Below are 24,582 nucleotides of genomic sequence, written 5' to 3' on the forward strand. Positions count from 1 at the left end.
AATCCCCACCTTGGAGAAGTGATTAGATTCTTTGAGTTATTAGGGACCTTCTTGTTGATAGTAATTCAAATATTATCTACTATTTGCCTTTCCAGTTTAAGATGGCACTAGCTAGTAACCTATGGGAGAAAGCTTATCAGTCTAGGCCTTTTGTTTTCTCTAGGTTGAAAATATGGGAGTTAAACTCCTCATTTATTCATTCATTTTCCAGATATTTATTTTGCACCTATTTTTGTCAAGCATTGAGCTAAGTAAGTACTTAGCCAGAGAGTGGTGAGCCAGATAGGCTTGGTCCCAGCACTTAGGGCTCTATAGCTACTAATCAAATAATTATACAAGTAAGCATAGAAGTATAATTGTGCAAATCATATGAAGGAAAAACAAAGGGTCAACATAATCTCCCTTAAGTTAGGGGTATCAGGCAAGACAGCTTTCAGGAATTGAAACATGAACAGGGACCTGAAAGGTGGATTGGAGTTAGTCTACTAGCAATGTGGGGTTGTGTGTTTAAACTTCCTTGATCATAGCTGCTCCACTCTGTCCACAGAAGATATCAATAGATGCAGTATTAGACGTGGGGAAGATTCTTTTTGATCAGGAAATTACTTTGTCTGTACTATACTTTTCCTGCCCACTTCTGTTACAAATTTTATTTCTATATAATACAAACATTTAAAAATCAGATATGCTCTTCAGTATATTCTTAATGTTGCTTAGTAAATGATTTCTTCTTTTTATGGGATTTCATTTCTGTTCTCTTCCCATCTTTTTGCACGAAGTCTTGGAAAATGGTTGCCAAGACCTTCGTTGAATACTGGATGAAATAATAAAAAGTTTTTAAAGTATTAAAAGTGTTGTTTATAGACCCCTTCCCTTGGCTCTAAGCAATTTATTAAGTAGAAAATGTTTTGCACTTATGTGTTTGTCTGTAAGCAGCTGGTAAAGAGGAAGGACTTGTGTCTGGTCACACCTGGATGTATGTACAGTGCTGTGTTGCCCTCACGTGTTGTGGAATCTACCACTTCTTAAAGAAGCCGAATGAGGTTCCCATATGTGAAAGCTCCCAGCTATAGAGCAAAGCAAGAAAGAGCTGACAGAGTTCCTCTCTAGACATCAAGGTTTTACTGGAAGAAATAAAGTATAAACATTCCCAAAGCAGTAGAATTTTCAGATGTTTCATTTTGCTTGGGGTCCTGAATGGAATAAAGTGAGAACTGTGAGTCTTCTGAGATGGGATGCCCTTCTGACCTGTATCTTTTAACTTGTGTTCTAAGTAGAGGTAGCTTATTCTTGACTTGTTTTATAGGCAAACCCAAAACCACTCTGTATCTGAACATCAATCTTGACTTTAAGAGTGTAGGGAATATAGGTGGAAGTACCTGTTACTCTGTTGAGTCAGTGAAGCCCAAGAGACCATGGCTAATGAGTACCAATCATTAGCTGAAGAGCATATCCATCAGTCAGAAGAGTCACCTGTGTAGAATTATTTGGCTGTCATACATGCCTGTAGGCATCTGTACAATGGATTAACAAAAAGAGGAATTCAAATAATTGAGATGTCACTGGGTTCTGATCGTAAAGTTTTGCCAAAAGCGACATCTTTAGTCTTGTATTATCTTAGCTTTTCCTATGTGTGTGTACAAGTTTTAATCATATCTTAGGTGAATCTGGTATGAAGTTATCATTTTAATGTGTACCCTGTAGGCTAAGCATATCACAACTTAGCGTTGACAGTCAAATCTTCTGGCAAAGTGACAGCTGTTTGCATAATCAGACATGATTTGTCTCCAAAACACAATAGAGCCATCTTTTTGTATGTTGGACCATTGCTGCCTATAAAATCTTTCCAATTACTAAGCTAACTTACTTACTTAGTTTTTCCCTAGCTTCCACTTTTGCTTTAGCTTTTCTGCCAAGCGTGCATATGCGTGTCTGCATATGCATCAAGTAGGATGGTTATGGTCATCGCCTGCTATGCATTATTTAATAGCATGTCTTGTTTCTTGGTCAGGTTTTGCTGGTCCTATTACAGTGTCATCCCTGTAACACCTACAGCTTTTTTTTTTTTTTTTTTTTTTTGCGGTACACGGGCCTCTCACCACCGTGGCCCCTCCCGTTGCGGAGCACAGGCTCCGGACGCGCAGGCTCAGCAGCCATGGCTCAGCCACTCCGCGGCATGTGGGATCCTCCCGGAACAGGGCATGAACCCACGTCCCCTGCATCAGCAGGCGGACTCTCAACCACTGCGCCACCAGGGAAGCCGTAGCTTTTTTTTTTTAAGATTTTTTTTGATGTGGACCATTTCTAAAGTCTTTATTGAATTTGTTACAATATTGCTTCTGTTTTATGGGGTTTTTTTGGTTTGTTGGCCACGAGGCATGTGGGATCTTAGCTCCCCAACCAGGGATCGAACCCGGGCCCCCTGCATTGGAAGGCGAAGTTTTAACCACTGGACCCCCAGGGAAGTCCCAACAACCTGTAGCTCTTCTAAAATATTTTTAAAGTTTAAAAGCAATATTCTGGGGGACTTCCCTGGTGGTGCAGTGGTTAAGAATCCACCTGCCAATGCAGGGGCATGGGTTCAAGCCCTGGTCCGGGAAGATCCCACATGCCGCAGAGTGGCTGAGCCCATGCACCACAACTACTGAGCCTGTGCTGTAGAGCCTGTGAGCCACAACTACTGAGCCCACGAGCCACAACTGCTGAAGCCCGCGCCCCTAGAGCACGTGCTCCGCAACAAGAGAAGCCTCCGCAATGAGAAGCCCGAGCACTGCAGCGAAGAGTAGGCCCTGCTCGCCGCAACTAGAGAAAGCCCGCGCGCAGCAACAAAGACTCAACGCAGTCAGAAATCAATAAATTTATTTTAAAAAATATTCTGTTATCAAGCCACTTTGGAGACCAAACACTAGAGTGTGGTCTTTGTAACATGATCAATGTCATTGAGTAGTCGTCTGTGGAGGGAGCCGGGAAGATTAATCCCCATGAAAGTAAAAAGATAGGTAGGTGTTCCTGGAAACCAAAAACCACTAGTGATAAGGTGAGGAAGCAAATCAGTTACAGCACAAATTGTGTCCCTGAAGTACATGATTGATATGACTTAATGTGAATATTTTCTTGCTTTCATATAAATCAAATGTAGCTTTAATTTTTTTAAATACAGGTTTCATGGTAAGTTTCTCCTCCTCTGCAATAAGCTAAAATGTATGTTTGTTTTTATTTCAGAGCCAGGCCAAGTCTATTGCCGAACAAAAGAGATTCCCATTTGCTACTGATAATGACAGCACAAATGAAGAGTTAGGTGAGACTTGACTTGGGGGCTGTTCCTGGGATATTTGCCTAGAATTTATGATCAGATGCAGAGCAGGTAGGCAGGATGGTGAGACAGAAAGATCACAGAGCCTGGCTCTGACAGCACGAGAGGTTTGCTCTTGGGTAGGGCATTCAACCCTTGTGAGGGTCTCGGTACTATAAGTCATAAAATAAAAGGTCTGGATGGAATCCGTAAGGAGTGTTCCACATCTGTGTTTCTATGGAGATTAATAATTATGGTAATGAGTTCTTATGAGCTACTAGCATTCATTAGAAGGTTATTTGTGTGCTGTCGTCAAATATGAACAATAGAGAAGTGAAAGCAGGAGAGAATCACACCTACTTCAGTCTTCTGTGTAATACAATAGCTAGGTTTGAGTTAATTTTACTATGGGACCGATCAGTTATTGTTGGGTCTAAGCATGTGGGTGTAGAAAGTTGAGTTCATTCTAATCTGCAAATGGGTCATGCAGTTTGGCTTGTTCAAGGCATGTCTTAAAACAGTCTGGTTTTGCCAGTGTCTGATATGCTCTGGGTGTGTCTCCATCAGTGCCTGGTCAGCTCACACTTGAAAGAGTGGAAACAAAATTGAATAGAGGACTGAACACTGCAGCTGGACAGATTTCACATAAGTGCGTGCTCCCGCAGGTTGCCTGGTGGCCCAAAGCACCTGCAGAAATTTTTTTCTGTCTAATTTACACATAACCATTTTATCCTTTCTTCTGCCATATGCATTTTATATTAAGACTGAGCACTTCTTGTACTGGCTTCTTCCTCTGTTAGTGCAGATAATTGAGAGTTGACTATTTTGAAAGTATTAATCACTTTTTGTTTATATTCTTTGAGTGGGCTTTGAGAATTAATTATCCTTTAAGGCATCAGATTTGGTCTCTGTTGCAGTCCTTGGATTCTGTTCAGCCTTATATTCATTTATTAAATAATGAATTAAGAGCCTAACGTGTGCCAGGCCTGTCCTGTGCTCTAAGAATAATCCTAGTACACCCTGGGATAGGATAGGCCCTGAGCTGGCTTAGGAGCTTTTGAACCTCAGTATTTTTTTTTTCTTGGAAAAATGACCTCTGTCACCATACCTGTTGTGGGGAGATGTGGAATTGCTGGCTATTAACAGTTTCTGGGAGTTTCCAGCTATCCTAGTTTTTTCTTTATGTCTTTGAACTCCCACAACCAAATTTAGATCCTAGTACGAATAGTTATTTATATTTGTCCAAGATTTAGATTACTTTTTAATGCATACTTTTGGGTTTTTCTCAAAAAATATTTACTTTTAGATGGAAAGATTTGAGAGCTGCATTTGATTTTATTTGAGTGGAGTTCAGTAGGCTAGCCAAGGACGACAATTTTCAACATGTTCCTAAGTATAACATTTATCCACTAAAGCCGTATTTGTTCTTATGGGTCACTTATTCATTTGTTCATTCAACAGATATTTACTGATTTTGGGAAGATAGATAGGAAATTCTGAAAATTTAGATCTGAAAGGAATCTAAGAAAATTTTCTACAGGCTTGTTAAGCAAGACCCAGAGAGTCATGAGAGCGACTTGAGGTCCCCATGGTGACACAGCCAGCGAGTGGCAGGGCCAGAATCTGAGCCCAGATCTTGGCTTTCTAAAGTATCTTCCTACACTCAAAAATGCACAAGTTTATGTTTCAGTCCCTGTTCATCCAATCATCAAGGAATTCAAACCATTTTGCGGTCCGGCCCCGTGCACAGTAGTTTCAGTGCAGCCCAGATTTCTCTCAGGGTAGCGTGTTGGTGAGGAGGGTGGGTCCTGAAGCCAGGCAGCCTGTTTCCTTTGTCTCACTGCATGCTGTCTTTGGACAGTTTAAATGCTTCATTTCCTTGTCTGCAAATGGGGATGACAGTTGTACCTACCTCACCGCAATTAAGGAGTAAATGGGTTATAATACATGTATATAATTTGGATTGTGCCTGGCACGTATGAAGAGTACTGTACATGTAACTATTATTGTTGTTGTTGTTGTTTTTACTACTAATGCCGCTGATCCCCACTGAAGAGGTCTCTGGTTATCTCATTGTCTGCTACAACTACCTGAATAGTATCCATTCCCATTATTCTGAATAGGAGTTTGAGCTTAATTATCTTTTCAAAAAAATTAGGATGAAAATAGTCCTCTTTTCATGTTGATGAATGCCCCCAAAAGCTCTTGTATTATTATGATACTCGATGTTTCTGAACTTTACTTTTCTCAGGTTAGTTATAAAGATACTCTAAATCTCTTTCTGCATTTAATGTTTGACTAGTTTTTACTGTCAAGGAATTTAAACTCTGAATGACATTAAAAGTTTTAGTTACCCATCTTCTTGAACACGTAATTATGTCCTTGAATTAGAGGGTTGCATAAAGCTTTTTTTGCAAAGAAATAGGATCAAAATAGTATTATACTGAGTTAGGAATACAATTTTTCAGGGATATTTGGGACTTTAGAGAGTTAGGGCAAATATTATAGATAAAAATGTAATCTAGAATATTAAAAGTTATTGGGTTTTTTGACGGGTGAAAAAGTTTAGTCAAAATTGTGCCATGTTTTAAGAGATATTCATGGCTCTAATTTCAAAATACCACTTACATAAACAATTTGATTAAAAACTATTTGTGATCTTTAAAGTATATTTTGAGTAGTGTCTTGACTATATTTTGAATAGAAGAGCTAGGGAAAAGACCAGTGGTCTTTTGCAGTGGTGTGAATTATATCTACAGTTAAGCATTATATTAATATATATTAATTGGAGCCTCTGTTTTTGTTCTTGCTAGGTAATTGGCAGTAAAGTCAGCACCTGCAGGAATCGAGATATGTGATGCTATTTGGGTATTTCTTCTAACTTTCACAGTAAAGTCACATTGCCATGTTATATGGATATTATTCAGGCTTATTACTAGCTCTTTTGTATATATAGATAAGAAACATCGTAAAGATTATTTAGTATTTGAAAGTGAGTGATGGGCTCAGAAAAAGATAATTACTTCTTGTAGGCAGATGTTTTATAGATGGCTTTAATAATTTAAATCTAGATGGAACTAGAAGACTGATTAGCAAGTGCTGAGTGGTAGGAGAATTCAATTACATCTTATTAACTTCTAGGTTTTCTTTAACTGCTTCTAGTCCTCGGAGCTGCCTTTTAAGATTTGGTAAAGAATTTAGTTACCAATTTCAGTCTGAGATCCTTTATTCGTTCCTTTAATGTTTCTGTATTTTTTCATAGCTATTGCATATGTGTTGATTGGCAGTGGTCTCTATGATGAAGCAATAAGACATTTTTCAACAATGCTTCAGGTAATTTTTCTTCTTAATTATATAATTGCAAGTTTATAGTCACGACAAAAATATGGGCTTATGCATAGCTAGAGTGCTGCAATAAAACATGGATTTTAAGATTTTACAAGAAAGTAAAGGAAATCAGCCCTGACTGAGCACTTTCTGAGTGCAGGCCTTGTAACATGCTCTCATTTAATCTTTGCCATATTACTTTATTCTAAAGGAGGAAAATGAGATCTAAGATCAGGCAATTTGCTTGTAGTCTCCCCACCATCAGGTGGCAGAGGTGAGATTCAAACCAAGTTTCAAAAAGACAAACGTTAGCTTCAGTTCATTTTCCTCTCTACCTTGATATCTCCCATGAGATGTGGACACTGGACATTCTTGGAGCTACGGATATTTACTCTCCATGCAGGAGTTGATCTGCATGCTTAAGTCCACTCGTGGATTTGTTTCTCACCTTAAAGTAGAATTATGAGACTCTTCAGTGGAAGTATTGGGCCTCTATTGATTGCTGGCTGTGTTAAAATCCGGTACAGACCAAGTGCTTTCATACGCAAGTATAAGAGTTGCATAGGAGACCTGCAATGCAGCCTGACATAGCTGGCTGTGTATCTCGGGTCATGATTTAACTGTACTCTGGTAGATGCTGGCCATTATCCATTCTCTGTCCAGGAGGGTCAAGTAGAGTTAGAAATACCCAAGTTCTCATCTACTCTGCTGTTTACTAGCAAGTTATTTAACCACCTGGATTATGGGCATAATAATAACTACCTCCAAAAATATTCTCGTTCAGTTTGAATGAAATATCTTTAAAAGTACTTTACTAGATGCCTGGCACATAGTAAGTGCTCAGTTAATTTCAGCTATTCAAAGGACCATTCTGGCATATTCATCTGTGCTAATACAATAAGAGCCAACAGATAGTTTACAATCCAGCAGGCAGACTTAATTTTAAAGTATTATTTTTGAAATTTTTGCTCTGCTTTTGTTTTCTCTTTTTAAACATATGATTAATTATGTTGACAATTCTATCTTCACTCTCAAATAATCTATAAGATATTTTTATAGTTATTACTTTAAGGTGCTTAGATCCAAGCGGCTATGTGTTTGAATGGTCATAGGGAATAATATTCTTCAGTGGAGTTTAAAGTACGATGGGTAGATTATAAAGTTTTAAAAATTGCCTTTCTGTTTAGCATTGCAGTATTTTAAAAGGTAAGAAAGCACTTTAACACCCTGATTTGAAAGGGAGGTTTTGATACATTTATAGGAGCAAATGTCAGTTAATTTTCGGTAGCCAACAGAAGACAACAGTACAGGCTTGCAGACGTATTATTTATTATTTATATTTAAATTATTTATATTTAAATTATTTATTATTTAAAATCATTTAACTTTTTGAAAAATATTGTTATCAGTCTAGCTGAAGGCAATATAACAACGTTAAAGAAAAAATCTTTAAGGAATAAAAAATTTCCTAATTCTGCCACTCTACCATTGTTTAAGTTTACGACCTTTTCAAAGTATGCATTTGTTTTTTATAATCTGAACTTATGTACTATTTTGTTTTACTTTTTTACTTAATTTTATAAATGTTTTTCAGTCTTTCTCTACAATCATAATTTTAGTGACTCCATAATATCTCTGTTGTCCATTTATTATTGTAAAACCTATGTAAAACATTCAGAAAGTAGATCAGAATTTTTCTCTTTGTGCTAAGAAAAGATATTAATATATCGAAGTTTGATATAACATTTTCATCAATCTGCGTTGGGTTGCTTTCAACTGGTAAACTTTTCTTTGAGAATGTGTGGATTATAAGGTTGGACTGGTGACTTTGGTGATTCAAGCTACGATGGGGCAGGAATAGAGGATGGTGGAGCAGCAGAAAGTTCAAATGCTACGGGCCCGCAGAAGACAAGACTGCGTTGTCATTCATAACACATCTTTACATGGGAATTCAATGCCTTTGGCTTTCCTGTTGGTACTCTTCTTGGGGATGTCTCTCTTCCCCTTTGTTTCGGTGCTTCCCAGCCTTTTCTGCATTATAACACGTGGAAAATCTGACACACTGGAGTTAGCAGGAGCAAATTTAGAGCCATCCAGATAGAGCTTGGTGAAAATCTGTCACATTTTCTTTATGTTATATGACTATGATAAATACAAAATACAAAGATTTGATATTAAGTGCTAAAATTCTTTTTTAAAATTTTAATGAGACTTGATCCTGCTTTTCTGGACATAACTTTTCCATATTAGGCTTTATGTTTGAAACTGATGCACATAATTCCTGTTTAAGAGCTTTTCGTTGATTTCTTCAAATTTTTGATAGCCAATCTCATCAAGAAATTGTACAACCACGTGGTATCAAGTGTCCAAAGATTAGTTATTGCTACTTCTCTAATTGAACAAAACTCCTCTTCTTACCATGAATCAGAATTTGCATAAATCAGTCTCTTTATATTGTATTTTTAAAGTATGACCATTCTTTAGATCTAACTGCTCTTCCTTTTCTTTTATTGGCAAATGCAGCAATACTGGGTCTTGCAGTAATGAAACTGATTTTTACCCCAGCAATACTTTTTCGTATCCAGTATTCAGAATAGTGGTAAAGAGTTTCTTCAAGCGTGGAGGGATGCCAAGTTAGGACTCAACTAAGCATCACCAGAGGGTCATTTTTTTGTCAGTACATGCTATCAGATGTTCATCCTTTCCTTGCAGGACCCTTCCACATGTGCGAAAACTCTTTATTTTTAAGCCAATAAACATCGTTTGACAAATCTTCAGTGATAACTGTTCACAGACAAGCTTTTCCAGTTTTTTTTAGCTTGTTATCTCCCGACAAAGTGTTTCTCTTGGACAGCCCGCGAACTCCAGGGTGAAGCAGGAGTGCATAGAATCGGACTCCATTCATAGAAAGCTGAAGACAGATGGGGCCATGGGGGCTAGGATTTTATTATATTCACCATTTATATAAGATCATTTAATGTGAAATTTGGATCTATGCATGAGGGCCACTCATATTCCGAGTGACCTTTTGATGTAAAGCCTTTATACTTTCTTGTGGTCTTAGCTCCAGCATCAGAGAACAAACTTATGGGCTATTTCCATAATCTTTGTTGTTTCAAACTGTTCCTTTAAATATTTATCCAAGTATGGGTTGTTTGGCACGTCTATAAAGGAATACAGTGTTCCTTGAGCATCAAGGTTTCCAACTGAGCACAATTTCAAGACTTAATAGATCTGTCCGTCTTCATTGGAACCTCTTGATTTTAAAAGCGTATCAGTCAGTATTGTCTCCACGTCAGTGTCCTTGTGTTACTTCCACATGTGTCAGCACCTCCATCACAGTGTTCTTGAAAGTGGGACCCTTTCCTGATGTCTGTGCTGCTTTGATGCTCACGCAGGGCTTGGTGACGTAAGTGCTGTGACAATGTTATGAGGCAGTTGGCCTTTGCTGTTAGTTGTGTGACCTTGACCTCGTCTGATTCTGATCTGATTCTGGTGGAATTGAATTCATGAAAGAACTTTGCATTAGCAGACAAAGTGTAAAACATTCCTCTGCACATGATCTTGTAACCATCTTTTATGTACATATGTATGTGCGCCTGCCACTTATACAGAACTTAATCCTTGTTACATTGCTGTGCAGTGACGTTTTTGACTTATTCGTTTGTCTTTGATCCAGTGACTTTCGAGTTTTAACAAAAAGCCAACCTTGTGGTGGAAAAACAATATTTGTAAATTTTAAAATCACTATGTAAATAATATAATGAAGATGGTAAATTAGACTTTTATGGGTTTAAAAAAATTGATTCTTTTGAGAATTGAGACATTTAAGTGGACATGATCCAGTAAGATAACAGTCTTATTATACCATGATTTTGCATTTGCATAAAGTGAGTAATATTGGACGATTGAAATATTAGTTTAATTTAATTCATTTAAAATTCTGAAAACTTTATAAAGTGTAAATATTATTAGACTTGTGTATTCAAAAATACTTTGAAATGATATTCTGAGCTCAATTTGTTTTTAGAAATAAATATTGTTTTTTATTTGAAACAATAATTCATTGTGACATTTCATAAAGAAAGAGTTTTGACTTGTTAATATCCAAAGCCAGTGATAAAGTAATAAAATTGTATCAATCAAAAAAAGCAATAAAATCTACTATTTAAATTTAGGAACCTGTAATACTAGGCTGTATTGTTGTGTGGTAACAACCACAATAATTATAGATCCTTCTACGCTGTCGGAAAGAAATTCTAAAAATAACGTGTAAATTGAATAATAGAGAAAACAAACATGTGCATCTGTAACGTATTTAGGTTTTCTCCATTCGACTGACTCTTCTTTTCAGAATTTTCTTCCAACCGCACAGAAGGATGTTTAGTTATTGCGGTAGTTATCATAGTTATAGTCTAGTATTACGGGTTCCAAATCGACTGCCTGCTCTCCTCTGATCCCACCAGACCCTCCCCAGCCACAACTGAAAAAGAATTCCTACTCGCATCCTAGTGTCGCCAAGCTCAATGAATGGCACAGGGTTATGTGAGGCTACATGTTCCACACATATGTGTGCCACTTACTTTATCACCAGCTCTGTCTGTGTGCCTCCTAAGTGTCTCCTTTGTCCATCTGCTACTCCCAGCTCTGTTCAAACCAGGGCTGAGCCACTTCCATATGCCAGATGACAGATGGGGCTCTCGGTTCCTGGCTTCTCTCTTCACACCCTCCACACACACGCACATGTACACACCATACAAACATGTACTTTAAACACACATAAACTTTGCTGCTACTTTTAGGTTAGAGATAAAAATCCTTATTGAGGTCCCTACCTGCCTTTCCAACCTCAGCTTGGAGATGCCGTGTTCCCCGCTTCCCTCTGAGCCTTTGCACCGTCTGCCCACGCTGCCTGGACCAGTCATTCTGGGATTCCCCTATCCTCTACAGATCTCAGCCCAGGTATCTCTTCCGTAGGAAATCCTTCCTAACCTTGTTTAAGTCTTTATACATTTTCTAAAAGCACTCTAGCATTTACTGAAGGTGTAACTTTATGTTTATGTCTGTGATTCTTTGGCTATGCTCCAAGAAGACAAGAATCTTTTTTGCCTTCTGTGTTGGTTCTCCCTTACTATGGTATTCATAGCACATGGGCCAGGACATGGCTCCTAGCTGGCCCTAAGTAAATATTTGTTGAATGAATGACTCACATCCCTATGACATATAGTGGAACAGAGGAGAGGGGCGTATCTATTTTCCAGGGGCATCTGGAAGGCATCAGAAGAGAGGGTTCAAGGATTGAAGGACTTTCTTGGGCACAGAGGCCGGGGGTGGGTGTTTCAGGCAGATGAGAGCATTTGCAAATGCACCGAGCTTGGGAGACCCTGTTGTATCTAGGAAACTACTAAGTAATGCCAATTTTTATTATTATTTTTTTAAGGTTTTTTTTTGATGTGGACCATTTTTTAGAAGTCTTCATTGAATTTGTTACAATACTGCTTCTGTTTGATGTTTTGGTTTTTTGGCCGTGAGACATGTGGGATCTTAGCTTCCCGACCAGGTATGGAACCCACAGCCCCTGCATTGGAAGGCGAAGTCTTAACCACTGGACCACCAGGGAAGTCCCATTAAGCCAATTTTTTTGTTTGTTTGTTTGTTTTTGTTTTTTTGTTTTTTTGCGGTACGTGGGCCTCTCACTGTTGTGGCCTCTCCTGTTGCGGAACACAGGCTCCGGACGCACAGGCTCAGTGGCCATGGCTCACAGGCCCAGCCGCTCTGCGGCATGTGGGATCTTCCCAGACCAGGGCATGAACCCGTGTCCCCCTGCATCGGCAGGCGGACTCTCAACCACTGCGCCACCAGGGAAGCCCCCATTAAGCCAATTTTTAGAGTATGAATTGTGCGTGGGGCAGAGAAAGGAGGTGAACAGAGAGGCAGGAAAATGGTCAGTACTTTTTGCAAAGGCATTTAGATGTTACCTCACTGTTTTTCAAATTATGAGGCGCTACCCTTTAGTGGGCCTTGAAATTAATTGGTGAGTCAAGGCTAGCATTTTTTTAAATGAAATATACCAGACAAGGAAATACCAGATTACACTGTGTGTAGTAAGGCTCTTGATGCGATGTTAGTGAAACTTTTGTTTCTGATGTGTTTGTGTGTATGTTTATGTATATATGTATGAGTGTACTGGGTTACGGTGTGAAATGTATTTCTTACTGTGGATGAGAGTGAAAGTGTTTTAATTTTTCTAGTGTAGGAGCTGGGGGGCAGTGAACAGTCTCAGTCAGGGGAGTGCCATGATCACCCTGAGGTGGCTTAGTGTGGGCCTGGAGACTGGACGGGAAGAAACAGGAGCGTGCTTAAGGCCATTGCAGTAGCCAGGTGAGAGAGGAAGGCTGCAAACTGGGCAGTGGCTGATCGATCAGCAGGTGAAAGCACCGGGATTTCTTGAGTAGATATGTTGGCTGGGGACATGAGGACGACTCCCAGGGTGGCTGGGGTGGCCACAGGGTGTATGTAGATGTCCGTCACGCAAGTAGAATAACTCGTTATTTAAATGCACTTTTTTCTAACTAACCTCCTGTCATCTGGTATAAAATTTTCCTCAGTTGAGGAGAAAAGCTTCTCTGAAAGAGGGGTTTCCTCTCCCTGGAGGCCTGTCATCAGCAGGCGTGAGCTGCGTGGGCTCACCAGCCCCACCCAGCCTGGCCAAGGTGCTGCTCTGTTGACTGTTCTGTCCTCTGGCAGGTGCCGTTGCTAGGGAAAAGCGTGAAGACCGTCTGACTTTGATTCCTCAGTGGGGAACTCTTTTTCCTGCTTCTCCTCACCCTCTGTACCTGTATCCCTCTCTCAAACTACTTGCTCTGCCTTTCTTTAAGCCAGGAGGAATATTTATGTGTTTATTTATTATTTTTTTAATTTTATTTATTTTTGGCTGCCTTGGGTCTTCGTTGCTGCACGTGGGCTTTCTCTAGTTGCAGCGAGCTGGGGCTACTCTTCATTGCGGTGCGTGGGCTTCTCAGTGCGATGGCTTCTCTTGTTGCGGAGCACGAGCTCTAGGAGCGCGGATTTCAGTAGTTGCAGCACGCGGGCTCAGTAGTTACAGCACGCGGGCTCTAGAGCTCAGGTTCAGTAGTTGTGGTGCACGGGATTATTTGCTCTGCGGCACGTGGGATCTCCCCGGACCAGGGCTCGAACCTGTGTCCCCTGCATTGGCAGGCGGATTCTTAACCACTGTGCCACCAGGGAAGTCTCCAGAGGAATATTTAAATGTTTAAAGTGTTATCTCTGGGTGACAGGATTGTAGGGTGCCTTTTACCTTACTTTTTGTGCTTTTCTTCACCTCCTAAATTTTCTATAATTTATAATAAATTTTCTCTTTATTTAAATACAATATTTTCAATTGACAGTAGAGTTTTCTATTATTTTCTGTAATACGTCTTACTTAACACATTTTTTTCTGATTATAACTGTAAGTGTGTTTGTTTTAAACAATTAAAAGGAACGCATCAGTGTATTAAGCAGAATAGGAAGATACCTAGTCATCTCACTCTGTAGAGAAAACTACTGTTAGTATTTTGGAGAGCTTTTTTTCTGTGCACCTACTGACCCATACAATCCTATATAAGTATTATTTATAAGAAGTGACTACCATTCCTCTCTCGTCCTGTAACTCATACTTTTTACTATTTAGCAAATAGCATGGACAACCTTTCATGTCAGTTACACATACGTTATGAATCAGAAATCCAAAACTCTCTGGGAGCCAGAGAAGCACATTAAATGAGCAAAGTGAATTGATGTAGTGTAGAGACAATGGGTGGGCTCATGGTAAGCTGGTGAATACACACCCTTCATCGAAATAGGCAGCGGTGCCTATGTTTCTGTCACGTTCTCACATTCCCATGCCCAAATGTGGGTCTGTCATTGTTGGATTCTTTTATTTTTCAAGAGAAGCTAGAAATCTGTAATTATTTACTTGAATTTTTCCAATTTTCCACATACCATGAGGCCCATCTGCTGGCTGGGTTGTAGCCAGTAATGCACCCACTTGTTACCTGAGGTGATGTACCTGATTCTGTTTATAGTAGCCTTTTTTTGTTTTTCAGTGTATAGCTTTGTATCCTTTATTTTTTCCCACTTTCTCATCATTGAAGTTGATGTGTCTTTTTCGGCAATACCCGCAGACACCCTATCTCAGATTTGAAACTGATAATAGATTAGCCTGTAAAATAGCTCATCTGCTGTAGTCCTGTCAAGTTCTTTCTTCAGGACCTTATAGCCAGAGTCTGTGTACTCTTCTTTCTTAAATATGCAGGGAAGGATTCAGAGAAGAGGCTAAGAATTGCACAGGTTAAATGCAGACGGGAGTTCATACCACTGCCCCACGCGTAGGGACTTGATGGCAGGGGCAGCAGACGCTCTGTCCTTGGGCCTGAGAGGCGTTGCATCCAGTCCACATGGGAGCAGGTTGCAGAAAGGGTCTGGTTCTCGCTCTGACCCGTTAGAATAAAGGACTGTATTAATCCCCAACAGACTGTGGAGTCGACTCACCTCTTGTTCCTTGTTGTGCTGGCTCCGACGGGTTCTCTCCTTTTCAGATTATTTCATGACTACCTGTAAGCAGACAAACTAGGAGGGGGCATCACCCAGGCCCTTCACTGCTGTATCTGCTTCTCCGAACCTCCATTTTCTCTCTGAGCTGTGTTTGCTGGTGCTGCCCCCCATAGAGTTGCTGAGAGGATTGCATTTTAAGTAAGACGACTGTGCGAAAGAAACTAGCACAGCGCTCAGTAATGTTGGTTTTCTCTATTTTTAAGTGTTTTTTTTTTTTTTGATGTAAAACTCTTATTCATGTCTCATTCAAATGAGCTCTAAAAATATAGAGTTTTGTGGTTGGGGACTGTGTATTGACTGACATGAGTAGTGGTAGCATAATGTAGAGCTGTCATTTGTGGCATTAACGTGCTTTAAGCAGAAACTGATTTGTTTTGTTTTGTTTTGTTTATGGCTTTTGACGTGTTTCTGTTTTGGTCTGAATAGGAGGAACCTGATCTGGTTAGTGCAATTTATGGCCGAGGGATAGCCTATGGAAAGAAGGGATTACATGTGAGTATGGAATAGTTACGCCTGCCATAGTGTCTACGTGACCGGACTCGGACCAGGGTTCCCATAGAGCCCCTCACCGCTCCCCGGGCTCTGAGGGAACACGCAGTGGTGTCATTCCAGTTCACAGATGAGACCATGGCCATAGGGGACTTCTCCAAGATCAAGTGACTGGGACGTGGGGGGATGGGAATTTCTGCCCAGGTCTTCTGAGGTTACTTTCTATTCCAAAAGGACAGCCTTTGGCAGCCTAAACTTTATTTCATGATGAGCTGGACATAAGCCTAGAAAAACACGAGACCTTGACTGAATTCCTGAGAAACACTCATTGCTGTAAAAGAGAGACGGGGCATCAATAGTGTAGTAGGACTTAGAATCTGAGTTCCTTCCACGATTTTTAAAGGTTGAATAAAAGTTTTTTTTTGCAAAATTTATTTTTAATATGTTACCCTATATTATACTTTCCCAGATAGATATGTCTTTGGAGCCTTATTTCCCTTATTTCTCTGAGGAATGCAGGAGGAAGGTTATAATAAGTATTGGATGGCCAGAAAGTTCCTCCAGGTTTTTCCATAAGATGTTCATATTTATTTCTAAATAAGTAGTTATGTCATTACTAAATTACTAGTTTTTTCAGAAAACCTATTGAAGCTGGTTTTGAATAACAGTATGTCTCATGATGTTATGGAAAAACCCAGATGAACTTTTTGGTCAACCCAATATATTTTGGTCAAACAAAGGCACTATGGTATAAAAATGAAGACTTTTCCTGAGAGTATATAGTAAATAATGAAGTGGTCTAAGATCAGATGTCCAAATTTTCAGTCTTGAACATTCTACATAAACTTTTTCTATTATTTTATATTAAAAATATTCAAATGACATTATGTCTTGAGGGAGAAATGTCACTTTTGTATCTTTGCCAATTAAAAAAAAACTGTCCTGATTGCCTGCCGGCCTACTGGAGAAATCTTGTATAATATTTGTATATTTCTGAGACTTGAGAAGGAAGACTGAGCAGGAACTCAGATTTGGGAATGAAGACATTTAGGAAGGAAACAATGTTACATTCAGAGCATCAATAACCTAGTTAGGTTCAGGGCATCAGTAAATGACCTAAGTTGCCCTAGTAAAGGTCAGTGATAAACTGCTTCTTCCTCATTCTCATCTCTTTTAATTTTATATCTTGATGTGAAATTTGCTCGTGTCTTCAATGCACTTTTAATGTAAAAGTAACATGCTCATATATTTTTGATATAAAGTAATGTGTAAATTTTAAAGAGAACAGGTGTACCTAGACCTCTCCAGGTGTAGGTGTGTAGGCCTAGGGGTTTTGATTGACACTGACACGGCTCCACTCTGTTCCCACACTGCCACTGGTCAGCACCATTTTGCACACTGGTGTCCATATGCTCATCCCTTGAAATTTGTTGATGTGGTGTTTAAATAGGTTAAATTGAGAAAATGTCTTGCCCTCTGTGGAACTTGGGATAGGTAGCCAGGTCCCATGTGCTGTTGATGGGTAGGTAGACTTGAGTGAGTTAAATAATTGTAATAGAGCTTATTTAACTTGGCCTATCTCTTATTTAGAAGCTAAGTTCATATTTATTTCTAAATAAGTAGTTATGTCATTGCTAAATTATTAGTTTTTTCAGAAAATCTATTCAAGCTGGTTTTGAGGAACAGTGTATCTCATACTAAGCTAATGCCTTTTCAAGGACATTAAGAATGCTGAGCTTGCTCTGTTCGAACTGAGCCGAGTAATTACCTTGGAACCAGATCGTCCAGAGGTATTTGAGCAGCGAGCAGAAGTGAGTGTGGTTTTCTTTTTCCCTCTGTTGTTATTGGATTAGTCGAATCTCAGATTTCTTTCCTATTATTTTATTACTGAGAAATTTTAAAACTCCCGTATACCTATTGTGTTTTCCTCCATACATACATAACGCCTTTAAACACAGTTGAAATTACTAGAAAACTATGGGCCGAGTGATACTCCTGATTTAACATATAACAGTAACATTTAGTATTAAGGTGTACAGTTATGATGTGTACTACCACTGTCAATGTTTGTTGAAAAATATGTCACCGTGTTTATTGTATACATGACGTACTTTAGCAAAACAATATGACAGTATGGTCAAATGAGATTTACAGCCTTTGGAAGCATATGTGTGTGTGTGTGTGTGTGTGTGCGCGCGTGCGCGCACGCACACTTGTATATAATTTTTATGAGATAAACCTATCTACATAGACATGTAGATCAGACATGTAGACATGACCATAACTGGAACTTGGGACTCACGGTGGAGACAGAGGGGCAACACGTGGTGACAGTTCCAGGTAACGTGTGTGACAGTGGACACTGGGAGAGGGGCTGCTTGGTCAGGAGCAGAGAAGCATGGTCTGCTGGAGCCCTGGGACAGATTGGCAAGGGGAGAGGCGTGGGCGGTGTTTGCAGAGGCCTCACTGAAGAGGTGATGCTGGAGCTGGTCAGAAACCATGTCCTGGGGAGCAAGGTAGAGAAGGGCGTTCAGGCCAGAGAAAGGAATGTGTGCAAAGGCACCCCTTTTAATGTTTTTAAATGAAATGGGTCCATTTTACCATTTTCATAAAACAATAGTAAACTATCCAGGTTTCATGTTACATTTATTTTACTGCACATTTAACCATATGAAATGCTTTAGAATTTATGTTAATGTTTTCAATCTGAATAAAACGTAACTTTTAATTTTCTGATCTGGTGGTATTTCATAGTTGGACTAAAGGGACAAATGACTTTTTCCCCCCTCTCTTGGGGGAGAAAACTTAGCAAGCAAAGGGCACACTAAGTGTTTTAGTATTTTTAAAACTGCATATGTGATGTTTTTGTTCTCAAAATTATAGTGTCTTAAGTTACAGTTCAGTTTCTTAAAACGAGTTTTTTGTTTTATTGGGAATTTGGCTTTCTGAAGGAAATTCCTTCTTAATTAATGAAAGAATTCATTTTCTCATGTCACTTTTGGATTGTAACCCTAAGGGTTAAGTGACCGTAATCTGTTCGCTGCTGCACGAGAGTCCTGTTGGTTTTTAGGGTGAGTGTTTGGTGGCTCACTTGGTGACCTTCTGCTCCAGGGAGTGGGTACTGTGCTTTTCCCCGCCATTATGCTGATGCTATGCTGAAATGTTATGATAAAGCATGAATTTAATTAAGCACACTTAGAGAGAAGACTGATTTAGCAGCTTTAAAAAATTTGTATATCTAATAAAAAGCTAGTTGTGTACCCCAAATGATGTTAGTAATCAGAAAAGTGATTTCCAATGATCTTAAAAATATATAGTAATATCCCCCTTTTCTGGCATTATCAGGCAATAATGTCATGACATAGTGATTCTTCCAGCTAAATTACAGGATACCATTTATATATGTCAGGAATTATTTTATAAGAAACCTTTCACTTTTATACTTTCTGAAATAGTCTATATTTAGTGAACATAATTTAACCTTTTTTAGTTACTCTGGTCATTATTATGCATATTGATTGTTGTGCTGGGGTGTGATAATTCACTTAATGTCTCTAGAGGTTAATATACTGGGTTGGGATGTTTTTCCTTTGAAAATATAACCCTAGACCACTATGCTTCTTGAATTCTAAGGGCATATTTTCCATTTCTTTCCTCTCTCTGAGCTTTCTTGCCCCTGGTGATATGCCTGCCTGAATCTTCTCTCTCTTGCTGGTTTTAAGTTCCTGCACAGGAGGAAACCAGTTAGTAAAGCTTGATGGAAATGATCTATTATAAGAACAAAATTAACCCTAATTTAAGGACATTTGTTCCGGATAAATTGCTTGAGCTTGATTGCATGAATACTGATACCCATTTTGGGTTTTCTTATGTCATTTGGGTGAACTTCTGCATTCTGAGCTGTCTTCTGTATTGTCATTGTTGCCTGAACACAACCGATTGCTGGATCAAAAGAGCATTCAGAACAGGCCTGCAGTTGTTTCTTCACGGCCTTGCAGATCATGACTGATGATGATCTTGAGACGAGTTGAGAGTCGTTCACAGAAGAGGGCTTACAAAACACCTGGAATCCTAGAAATTGCCACTCAGCACTTAATACTACAGACGGCATAGCTAGACACCATGGAGGACTCCAATCTGTGTTTAACAATTCCTCTATTTTAATGGTTCAAAGTTATCTTTCAGATTAATTTGACATGCCAAATTTTGTTTTGAAAGGTAAATGATAGGTTGGGGAACAAATGGTCACACTTCAAGAAAAGCAACATCTGCTTTGACCTAGAACATGAAACAATGACAAGGCAATTGCCATGGTCATAGTTCATCCGCATCCCCTTGGCTGGACAAGATTGGCAGCCCCTCAGCTGTTGACTTTGAACCTCACTGCATAGTACGTGGCGTCAAGGGTTCTAGACTGCTGAGAGAGTCACATTGTGAATGTGGGGTGGTGAAGCGGAATTGAAAAGTCAAAAACATTGACAGTTGTAGGGGCGATCATTGGGACTTTTCTCCCCTAATTACATTTTTGGGTTTATAGATTCTGTCCCCTCTGGGACGAATTAATGAAGCAGTGAATGATCTCACTAAAGCTATTCAACTTCAGCCCTCAGCACGGCTGTACAGACACCGCGGGACCCTGTACTTCATATCAGAGGTGAATTGTTCTTGCCTTAAAACATGCCCTTTCATGATGATAAAGATTTCGCCTTTCCTTCCACTTCAGAAAGCTGCTATTTGATAGATTTGGGTTTGGGGCTGTATAATAATAGCTCGTGATATAAGACAGTTATGAAAGCATTTTCTTTAGCTGAAGTCGAACCCAGTGGGGAAATATTAAGTACCAGGAACACATTTTCTTGCTTGAACTGTCAGCAGTAACAAATTCTGGGCTGGGGGAGAAAAGAAAGAGTGAGAAACAGAAGAAGAGAAATTTGGTTTACAGATTATACCTTAACTGTTCTTGCAAATGTCAGCATAGAGAAGCAGGTATGCATGTTGTCAATGTGTGATCATTAAACTTAGAGGTACAATTTGAATTTCTTTGGGTATCACAACCCGAAAACCATAACCTGAACTAATGCAGCTTCCCAGGCTGTAGCTTCTCAATCTAGCAAGATTATCTTTTATCATCAGAGTGGTACTTATGACTGCCATAGCTATTTTTGTGGGCTTACAGTCAGTTTAATAACACTTTTCTATTGCAAAAGAAAGTAGATTTTAAAAATCTCAACATAACACATTTTAAGGTTGATCTATGTCCTAATTATTTTAGAATTCAGTATAATAAAATGCTAGTACCAGAAAATAATTTGTAAAATTTCTATAACAGATTATGGCTATAATGGAATTTAAAATAATATTCTTTTTTGTGGTTGAGACAGTATGCTTGAATTAAACCTTTGTGAGTTTCTCCTGTCATTGAAATCAACTCTTTCAACAAACAGTGTAACACTCTTCTAATATTCGTGGTCATGAAATGTTTCCTTTAAAGCCAGAAAGGGCACAAACTAAATTGGGATTTTTTTTCCTCTATCAGTCGAAAGTAGGACATGTCCAAATATCTAACGAATACTACTTTATTTATTTTTTCATTCTCCTTTTTGTAGGACTATGCAACAGCCCACGAAGACTTTCAGCAGTCCTTAGAACTGAACAAAAACCAGCCCATAGCTATGCTATACAAAGGTTTAACTTTCTTTCACAGAGGACTTTTGAAGGTGAAAGTGCTGTGCCATATGTGTACCTACAGCGATCCTGCTTCTCCTTTGCGGTGAATTGAGCGGGGTTTAGTCTGGCAGGTTTTAAAATGACGTCTCAAGTGTCTCATTGGTTTATTTTAGAAAGTCGTTTGCATTGAGATATTTATTGAGCGCCTACTATCTGATAGGTACTTGGAGGAAGGTGCAGAAGGGGAGAGGATGAAAGGTTATAAGGGAGAAATAATGCTTTACACTTGGGATGAATACAGTTTACAAAGGCTTTCCCCACAGATAACTTATCATAGGGTGAATACACGAAAGAAAGCAATAAAAGCAGAGTGCTTTGGAAGCAGAGGTGAGAAAGATTCATTTGAACTCGGGAGTTAGGGAAGGTCCAGAGAACAAGTGGACTTCGTCCTGACCTAGAAGGCAGAGCAGGGCTGGGAAGGAGAAGGGCTCTGAAGGCGAGAGGAAGGTGTGAGTGATGACATGGGGGGCGGGGCCATGGTCAGGCCCTTGAGCAAATAGGCAGCCTGAGTGTGAAGGGCTGGAGCACGGGGGAGGGGCCCTGAAAGGTCTCGGGTGCAGACTTGAGTTGGTAGGCCCAGAGGAGCTGTGAAGTCTAGATCTGGGGGGAAATACAGAGTTGAGACCCAATCTGTATTGAGGAAGTGGTTGCTGATGCAGTGGTGGCCGAGGAGGATGGGGACAGGGGGACTGATGAGGGGGTCGCCGGCCACGTTCAGGTCGGGGACTGCCAGACTGCCTCGGGTCCTCTGGGGGCTGCAGGAGCGGTCCCAGCACTGTCCCTTGAAGGCTGCTGTGGGAAGAAGGAGGCGAGGGACAAAGGAGAGGCTCTGTCTCAGCTGAGTGGGGCAGGGACGCCACTGCCAGCCTGCCTGCGCCTCCTCCTGCCCGGGACTCTGCGTTCTCCGAGCCCGTTTGGGGAGCCTGTCCTGCAGCAGCTTCTTTCTGGCCCGGGGCAAGGGGCAGAAACACAGCTGAGAGTGGAGCTCTGGCTCTCACCCAAGGCCTGACACCCCAAACTGCCCGACTGAAGACAGCCGGCCTGAGAGTCACAGATGGTCTGCCCGCCTAGGTGAAGACACTCATTCTGACCAGGAGGTGGAGAATTCAGAGTAGGCTGCACTTAACCCTGAACTTGGAAAGGTGGGAAGAGCTTCAACAGCCTGTGGCAGGGAAGGGTACTCTGGCAGAGAGAGCATGCGTGTTATTATGGAAAATAGTTCTGAGGGTCTGACACACACATAAACACACACACTGGGAGGGTGGGGAGAGGGTTTACCTCTAAAAAGGTCCCAAGTTGTAAGTCCTCCGTGTTACAGACAGTGCCTGTCACATAGTAGGTGCTCAGTAAGAATCAGTGGGGCAAATGCATATCAAGGGCAGAGAGCTGAATTGGAGTTGGAAGGCCTTGCTCTGAGCTCTCGCTCTGAATCTTATTAACTGCACTGCTGAAGCTGCTGCTTGAACCCTTTGAGCCCGTCCCTCCACATTTATCAGGCAGAGATGATGCTACTCTCTGTCTCTTGAAGTGAGAGTGAGGCTTCCATAAAACAACATGTGTGAAAAGTCCTTTATAAACTGTAAACCTGAATCAGGTATTGATGATGATACAGATTATTTTACATGTGAGAATGTAATTTAATCGAAGTTTTGTGGATTCTAAAAAATAACTCCCGTCCATTAAAAACCAAACTAGAAGGAATTTTGCAAATCTTACTTCATACACCTCATCTCCGTTTTGCAAGTATGTGGAGGTGGTCCTAACAGGGACCCTTTCTGTCCCCCTTCGAGGATTCGGACAGGCAGTGCAGGCTTTGAGCAGCTGCCAGGTGATGTCTTCCAGTTTATTTTGTCTCTGCCCTCTGTCTTCTCATCTTCTCTCAGTCCCCTTCAGTTAAAAAATTGAGAATCACAATGCTGTGTTCAGAGTCTCTCCCTTGAATATCACATGAGGGAGAAAGATCTTAAATAGAAAAAAAAAAAAGGCCAATTATTAGTACTAAGAGGGTACAGATAATTTTTAAAGTAAACAAATGCAAGCAGTTGATTTCACTTTCTTTCTTTCTTTTTTTTTTTTTTTTTTTGCGGTACGCGGGCCTCTCACCGTTGTGGCCTCTCCCATTGTGGAGCACAGGCTCCAGACGCGCAGGCTCAGCGGCCATGGCTCACGGGCCCAGCCGCAGAGCGGCATATGGGATCCTCCCAGACCGGGGCATGAACCTGTGTCCCCTGCATCGGCAGACGGACTCTCAGCCACTGCACCACCAGGGAAGCCCTGATTTCACTTTTAACTGTAAAGCCATGTTTAGGAACGTGGGCAGGGCCCTTTGTATTATTTTGAAATGAGAATTTTTCAGAAAAGAGCCATAACAGAGACACTAAGTAGAAAATGGACATGGACCAAAATTCAGTTTGGTTTATTCCAAACCTCCCGGATGAAGACCTAGAAACAATGCTTTTATTCTCTGAGTGTTAGCAGCCCCTCAGTGAACCTGTCTCACCAAATGGTTTGGTCTTCCGTCCTTTTCACCACGCCCACCGACACAGCAGCAACATGTGTAATAGATGGGAACTTTTTCTTTGCATTTTATAGATCTGCCATGTGAGGAGGTCAGAGTGTTTACGTAGTGTCTCACTCATCCCAAAAGCATCCCCGTGAAGTATAGAAGGAGCAGAGGGTGTCCCAGTTACAGAGATTGGAAAACTGAGTCAGTGGTGAAATGCCTTAATTAGATTAATGAACTTAGTTCAGATATCTCTCTTTCTCTCGTTAACTGTAGAGGCGAAGTATTAAATAGACCAATGAGTTTGAGCCATCTCTATATCCTAAAGGTGGTCTCTCCAGGTCAACAGCAGTTTAGAAACAGAGTGGGTGATGGCTTATTTACTTTGTGATATAATACATTAGAAATATATTAGGATATATTACATGACAAATTTCACAATTGTCCAATTCAGAAGATATATCAGACATTTTGGATTTTCCTAGGGAGTAAAACAGCAAGAACTTTTCTACTGAATTCTACCCATGTTGTAAGGATATTTCAAAAATTGTATATTATAAGCCTTTCCTTTGAGAGTTACCTGCGATTGTTCTGTTCAGTTATACCGAACAGCCCCAGGGCGTTGGCT

At 40.2% G+C, this 24,582-nt stretch overlaps 1 protein-coding gene across 10 annotated transcripts in view; it reads left to right on the top strand.

Annotated features, from left to right (window-relative positions):
• Positions 1 to 24,582, top strand: part of TTC13 (tetratricopeptide repeat domain 13) — a gene marked incomplete at both ends in the record, with an annotated part of 70,302 nt that overhangs the window by 18,821 nt on the left and 26,899 nt on the right. For 2 of the 10 annotated variants that reach the window (XM_079708915.1, XM_079708914.1), the window contains 6 exons: positions 3,223 to 3,298; positions 6,555 to 6,625; positions 15,662 to 15,727; positions 17,443 to 17,535; positions 20,262 to 20,378; positions 21,331 to 21,441. In XM_079708915.1, the coding sequence (XP_079565041.1) occupies positions 3,223 to 3,298; positions 6,555 to 6,625; positions 15,662 to 15,727; positions 17,443 to 17,535; positions 20,262 to 20,378; positions 21,331 to 21,441 (534 nt within the window). The remainder of the gene's footprint in view (positions 1 to 3,222; positions 3,299 to 6,554; positions 6,626 to 15,661; positions 15,728 to 17,442; positions 17,536 to 20,261; positions 20,379 to 21,330; positions 21,442 to 24,582) is intronic. The other 8 variants (XM_079708916.1, XM_079708917.1, XM_079708918.1 and 5 more) reach the window with 5 other exon arrangements.

The sequence above is a fragment of the Hyperoodon ampullatus genome, assembly GCF_949752795.1.
Source record: "Hyperoodon ampullatus genome assembly, chromosome: 1".
Lineage (NCBI taxonomy): Eukaryota > Metazoa > Chordata > Mammalia > Artiodactyla > Ziphiidae > Hyperoodon > Hyperoodon ampullatus.